At 35.0% G+C, this 7,504-nt stretch overlaps 1 protein-coding gene across 1 annotated transcript in view; it reads left to right on the top strand.

Moving 5' to 3' along the window:
• LOC103386704 (protein Wnt-2b-A) overlaps positions 1 to 4,706 on the top strand; it is a 14,838-nt gene extending 10,132 nt beyond the window's left edge. The window contains exons 4-6 of the mRNA XM_025059977.1: positions 435 to 712; positions 1,258 to 1,522; positions 4,073 to 4,706. Coding sequence (XP_024915745.1) covers positions 435 to 712; positions 1,258 to 1,522; positions 4,073 to 4,302 — 773 coding nt within the window. The 3' untranslated portion in view covers positions 4,303 to 4,706. The remainder of the gene's footprint in view (positions 1 to 434; positions 713 to 1,257; positions 1,523 to 4,072) is intronic.
• The last annotated feature ends 2,798 nt before the right edge of the window (positions 4,707 to 7,504 follow it).

Raw genomic sequence — 7,504 nt, 5'->3', positions numbered from 1 at the left:
CCTCTGAAATCTCCTCTTGTCTGAAATGAAAACATAGCCTAGTGACAGAGAAAGCTGCCATCTGTGCAAATTAAAAGGTGAACAGAGGGTTGGACTGGACTGATGTTACAGCTGATGTGTTGTTACCTCTTTTCCTGGACTGTCCACCATAAATGGGCAGGTTTCTGTGCTGCTGCTCTCAGTAGAATACTGGAGAAAAGATGTTTTCTTTAAAAGATACACACTGATCTTTGGCTTACACAAAGGACAATGTAGTATTTTGTGCTGCAATATTTAATGGAAAATTCACTTTATGGACAATCAATATCGTAGACCATTTATAAAAACTGGACGTAGCCATCCATTTTATTAGTGAATTAGTGAAGCCCTGTGAGAATAATTCCATCTGAGAAATCTTTTTATACTGTTTGCTTCTTTCTCTTACATGTGTACAGGCAGTCGAGAGGCAGCGTTTGTGTATGCCATGTCCTCGGCAGGAGTGGTCCACGCAATCACCACGGCATGTAGTCTGGGGGAACTGAAGATTTGCACTTGCTACAATCACAAGCGTGGGCAGGACAGTGACGACAGAGGCACCTACGACTGGGGCGGATGCAGTGACAACATCAACTATGGAATAAAATTTGCCAAAGCCTTCGTCGATGCCCGGGAGAGTATGGTGAAAGATGCCCGCGCACTGATGAACCTCCACAACAACCGATGTGGTCGGATGGTGAGCCACACATTTCATAATATCTGAGATTACACAGGAGGGAGAATTCAAGGCATTTTTTAAACCTGAAGCTCTGTTGTTTTGGGTAATGCAGTACTGTCACGTAGGAAAGACAACAAGAACCAAAGTTTTATTGCTTTTTGTTGTTTGTTGTTTTGTAAACAAGTCACAGCAGATACAGAACAAAACCATAGGACCGACTGTGTCCAGCTGTTAACTCCCTTACAATTGTTTGGGAAGGAGTTTTGAAACACCAATGTACAAATGTCAACTTAATTAACATTAACGTCAAGCAGATTAACCAAACCCTCAATCTACCAACACAACACCGTTATGATGAGTCGTTATCAGCCGTTTCAGTTTCAGTGCTTTGAAGCTCTGCATTCCTCAAATAGTTCAAAAGAAGACAAATTGAAGAAGACACAGTGTAATAGAGCGAAAAATGTTTAGCTAACAACAGCATTGACAGAGTTGATCACACCTAAAGTCACGCCAAGAGCCTCATCACTGGCTTAACACCTCTTCACCTTTGACCTCTGCTCCAGGCGGTGAAGCAGTTCATGAAACGAGAGTGCAAGTGTCACGGGGTCAGTGGCTCCTGTTCTCTGAGAACCTGTTGGATGGCCATGTCTGACTTCAGGCAAACTGGAGACTATCTCTACAAGAAGTACAACAGTGCCATCGAAGTGACCATGAACCAGGACGGCACTGGGTTCAGGGTGGCTGAGCGCAACTTTCAAGGAAGCACCAAGAAAAAGTTAGTGTACATCGAGAGCTCGCCAGACTACTGCCTTATGGACCGTGCAGCAGGTGAGCATCAGTTTCTTTTATTAACGTTTTGAATATTTGTTCATCTTATAACATATCTGTAACGAACACTGACATTTTAAGGCTGCCTAGGTTGTCTGTAAGGCCTCACATTAATAGAAAATGTACAAAAAAGTAAACGTATCTCAATTCTATCATCTCACTGCTTGGTAGCCTCTGTGGCCCCATTTTATGTCTATTTCATTGCAACAAAAATTACAGTTACATTGATTAATTGAAGATCCTTCCACTGTTTGTTATACTTTTTTTTTAAGTATGGGGTTAGGGTGAGGATAACAGGTTAGTCAGGGTAACATTAGCTTTAAGTGTTAGTTCAGGGTTAAGATTAGGATAAGGTTAAGGGTTAGGATTAAAGTTACATTGCATTAGGGTTAAGGTTACATTGGGTTGGGGTTAGTCTGAGGTTTATTATTTATTATTTTGTTATTATTTATTTTTCAATTTAATTTTGAAAGTCATTTTATTTTATATTTCATTTTTTTGTTTATTGAAATCTTTTTTAATTTTTAAATCTATTTAAAAGTTTTGACTTACTGTATATTTTCTATTTATATATATATATTTATATGTATTTTGTTAATAATTTATACATAATAGTAATGGTAGTATTTTATATTTACATTTTTATTTTATTGCTTTACAGTTTTGTAATTTGTATTTTTTTTTCAAAATTGAATGTGTCTTTTAATTATTTTTATTACTCTATCACTTGGAGTTAGGGGTATGATTAGGGTTAGTTTGGGGTTTGTTAATAAATTTTTTTTTTAAATTATTATTATTTATTTTTACTGTTTTATTATAGTAATTTTAAACATTTTATATTTTTTTATTATTTAAGAAATGTTCTTAAAATTATTTTTATTATATTTTATTTTCATGAAAATGTATTTATATTTTATTTTATATTTTATCATTTTATCATTAAAGTGTTTGGGTTACTTTAGCGTTAGACTTATGATTACATTAGGTTTAAGGTTAAGGATAAGGTTAGTTCATAGTCCATTATTATATAATTTTCATCGTTAAATTAAATGTTTTATAATTGTATTTTTATCATTTACATTTGTTTTATTTTTTATTTTCATTTAATTTAATTATATAGTTTATGTATTATTTCTAAAATGTTATACAGTATCATACATATTATTAGGGTTAGGTTTAGGGTAGGGTTTTACTTAATCCCTTCACTACTACAGCTGTGGTCACGGTAAGCTTCAGCGCTGTCTTAACAGCGTCCGGGAGAGATTTGAGTCAGCGATCCTGTGGTAACGATCCCAAACCCCTTACTTGTCGCACATGGGCTGAGTGGTTTGATCACATAAACAGACATGTCAATGTCAATTTTATGACATTAAATCTTACAGTAAATTAATGATAATTTTGATTGTCTTGTATGTTAACATGACTTGAACACAGGATTGGTATGTGAACCATTTTTATTTCATCACTTGTTCAACCTTAGCAGCTCTGCAGTGTTGAACTCTGTCTCCCTCTCCTCTGGTCTGGCCTCTTCAGTGGAGCGTGAAGCACTAACTCACTGTTAATGGTTTAGTTCACATATCGTACTGTATATATGGCAGTGTCACGGGTTACTTATAACTTAAACAGAGTCTCACTCAGCTGTGGGCTTCAAGTCACCAAACTAGAGAAGGGAGAAAGGGCGTTGCTCCAAAGTAAAAACATCCTGGTAAAATAAATTTAAAAAATTGATTCTCGCCACTTATCTCCATCGTATAGGAATTTGCAGCCTAAGGACACAACAGGTTTATTTTTCAAATCCTTTCTTTGGTCACTACTAAGCTCCACTCCCTTCAGCCTGAGGGAAATATCTTCTCTTATCCCTGACTCTGCTCCCAGGGACGCTCTGTTATTAGAGGTGGCATCTGATCTTTGGCTCAGATTTTACACCTGAGTACATGGACACCTTAGTGTGTCTGGGTCTGAAGCTGTTCTGACAGCATGTCTGCAGGCCTTAGCGCTGCAGAGGAGAGGAGTATGGGAACATTTGTGGTTTGGTTTCAGTTTTCGGCCACATGGTTTTCCTCCTCTGTTTGTAGGCTGCTACCTTTAGCTTCCATTATTCCTGCAAAAGAACTGTATTAACATAGCCTCTAGGAGCGCTGTGGAGTATCTTGAAGTATCTCTTCTGTTGGATGAACTATGCCACATTAAATGTGACTAAATAAAAACATAGCATATTTGCATATTTAACAAAATTAAGCCTTAAAGCTTTGTAATTAATGAGAATATTCTGGAATATATCTTCATATGTTAATAATAGCTTGGTAATGAATTATTTTGGAATAATCTCATTTTTATTAAATAGCAATTATTGACAAAATGAGCAACATTTTTCCAAATGTAATGTAATTGAGCTGAATCTATGAACAGACTATCATACTATCGTACCATCTACTCTCGTCTTCTCACGTCATCTGGGACCCTTGTCCTAACAGTAAACGTGACAGAAGATGAATGAATAAAAACAGGGGAAATATATTAGAAAAAAACATGTTTTCCTTTTCTCCACAGGCTCCTTGGGAACGGCAGGCCGAGTGTGTAACAAGTCGTCCAGAGGCACAGACGGCTGTGAGGTCATGTGCTGCGGCCGGGGCTACGACACCATGCGGGTCAAACGTGTCACCAAGTGCGAGTGTAAGTTCAAGTGGTGCTGCGCGGTGGAGTGCAAAGATTGCGAGGAAGTTGTGGACGTTTACACCTGTAAGCCCCATAAGCGTCCTGATTGGCTGGACGTAACCTGACCAATCAGCCAGCGCTGAGTCCGTAACCCCCTCTGACTGCAATTTTTCACAAGACACTTCAGTGAAACTCAGGCTTTTCCTCTTTTAGCTCCCCCTGAGGTGAACACAGCAGTACTTTCTTTGCGGATGCTGAAGTGTCGAAGCTTTAGTTTTAACCACGCAGAGACTCTACACACAGTGGCTGGATATTATTGGTATTCTGTCAGTAAATCTGCACCATTTCTTCAAAAAGGACATGACTTAAAACTAATGATCATAATAATGATTATCATTATGGTAATACTGTATGTTTGTATTTAGTGTATTTAGTTGAAGGACTGATAATTTTTTTTTTCTCAAATATTAGCTCAAAACACTGATACTTCTTTGAAACACGAATTATATATATATATATAATTATAATATACAGCATATATACAGTCTATATATATATATATATATAATTATAATATACAGCATATATACAGTCTATATATATATATATAATTATAATATACAGCATATATACAGTCTATATATATATATATAGACTGTATATATGCTGTATATTATAATTATATATATATATATAATTATAATATACAGCATATATATAGATATATATCTATCTATCGATCTATATATATCTAGATATATAGATATCTATATATCTAGATATATATAGATCGATAGATAGATATATATCTATATATATGCTGTATATTATAATTATATATATATATATAGATATCTATATATATATATATATAGATATATATATATCTAGATATATAGATATCTATATATATATATATATAATTATAATATACAGCATATATACAGTCTATATATATATATATATAATTATAATATACAGCATATATACAGTCTATATATATATATATAGACTGTATATATGCTGTATATTATAATTATATATATATATATAATTATAATATACAGCATATATATAGATATATATATATCTAGATATATATATATCTATATATATATATATAATTATAATATACAGCATATATACAGTCTATATATATATATATAGATATCTATATATCTAGATATATAGATATCTATATATATATATATATAGATATATATATATCTAGATATATATATATCTATATATATATATATAGATATATATCTATATATATATCTATATATATGCTGTATATGTATTTACAGTGGGGAAAATAAGTATTTGATACACCACGGATTTTGCAACTTTTCCCTCTTCCAAAGACTGGGGAGCTCTGTAAGTTTCATCACAGGTGCTTTTTCTTTTTTTATGCTGGGGTCTGTGCGATGCCATTTCCTGGAATCCCAGCCCACCTAGTCTTCACACCTGAACCTAAAAGGAAATCTTTGGGGGGAGCTGGGGCTCCGTAACCTGAAAGATCTGTATAGAGGAGTGGTCAAGTCCCCTGGTCAAGAACTACAGGAAACGTTTGGCCCCTGTAATTTCAAACAAAGGTTTTCGCACTAAATATTAATTTCTATTTTTCTATTGTATCAAATACTTATTCCATGCAATAAAATGCAAATTAATTACTTAAAAGTCATACAATGTGATTATTTTTAGATTTTATATATAATTGTTAAAAGCTAACAAATAATTCTGAACCACCAGGGTTTACGTTGCCAACGCCCAATACAATTGGCTCCAGCTCTCCCCTGACCCTAAAATGGTTTAGAAAATAAATATAATGAATGAATATAAATATAGTACAGTGTAAAAACAATGCTGCTGTAAACAAACTAACTGAAGCCAACAGTAAAACATACAAACTTCAGCAGACAGTCGTTAAAAAGTTCTGTTTTTGGGTGTATTGTTCACGCTGCATGTCCTTCTCATCACTTTGTTTTCATTACAAAAGGCCAATTGCAGACACTTCCATCTGTCATCGTGTGGCGTCAGAACACTTAGAGTGCAATCTTTTGCAACTCCTTTGTACACTCTCCCCCGGCTCCACTGGGTTTGTGAGAAGTGAAGTGCTTTATGAAATCAGGCCAAGACGTTGCAAGAAAGAGCAGTGAAGTAGCTGCAGATGTATAACTTGACTTTTCAACATCTGGAAGTGCAGCTAAACATCATGTTTGGCCACTGGAGACTAAGACCTCTGAGGGCTGCATGGATCTAAACGAATCTGACAACAAGCTGTAGATGTCGAGCGTCAACAAATTGTTTCTAGCGCACGTAATGAGAAGGAGGAAAGCCAAAGAAAAGATCTTTGAATTGGGCCGAGCATCAGCGAGGTCACTAACAGTCACCAGAGTCAAATGTGAATTGCAAACAAAAGAGTGTGTCATCAGCGTAGGTAAGGATTTTCACGGTGGTGTTTCTTGTTGAAGATTGAGAGTTTCTCACACACTTGGTGGCTGATCTGAGCCTGTGCTGCTGTCATGGTTTGAACTTCCCTGTGAAGTTTGAAGCATATGTTCTCCTTCTGCTTCTCCAAAAAAAAGCTCTCTCACATCCATTTGCAGAATAACATACAATTCCAAGTTCTCAGAGTTGTTGTTCTACTTCCCATGTTTCTGTGATCATCAAGATAAACACAAGTTCTTACGCATGATTTACAGCTGTTTCTGTTCCTCTACAGTATGTGTTTATTTTTTCTGAAGTTTTAGGGGAAATCATGTCAGCAGAGGAAAGCAAACAGGCTGTTTAATACCATTTTAATGTCAGATTTAACCACATGTGTGCATCTCAATCTACTTGTCATTAAAAGCATTGTACTGCAGTGCCCTGGTGCTTCTACTGTAGTCAGTAGTAGCATTTACCTCTTTGAAGTAAGTTCTAAAATACTTGAACAGCTCTACATTACACTGTTGATCCAAACTCTTTGTCACATTGAATTAGGGCCTTTTAGTCCCTTATTACATACAGTATATGGTCTAATTCTATACTTGTATTCCAGGAATATTGTTAAAAAAACATCATATCTGTATATGCCAGAAATGCCTTCAAATGCAAGATTACCGGTATGTCCTAAAACAAGCTGCCAAGTGAATACTTTGTGTTTAAAACCCCAAAAAGTATTTTATAGGAATATTTCAAAAATCACCCAAAACATGCCTTACTATAGCTTTACCATCGTGAAAAAGTGCAAAAAATAAAAAGTCCCCGATATAACTTCAAATGCAAGATTATGTCCTAAAACATGTTGTCCTAAAACAATACTTTTTGGACTTTTAAACA

The sequence above is a fragment of the Cynoglossus semilaevis genome, chromosome 11, assembly GCF_000523025.1.
Source record: "Cynoglossus semilaevis isolate Cse_v1.0 chromosome 11, Cse_v1.0, whole genome shotgun sequence".
NCBI lineage: Eukaryota > Metazoa > Chordata > Actinopteri > Pleuronectiformes > Cynoglossidae > Cynoglossus > Cynoglossus semilaevis.
Note: the sequence above shows the minus strand (reverse complement) of the source record. Positions and strands in the feature narration are given on the sequence as shown.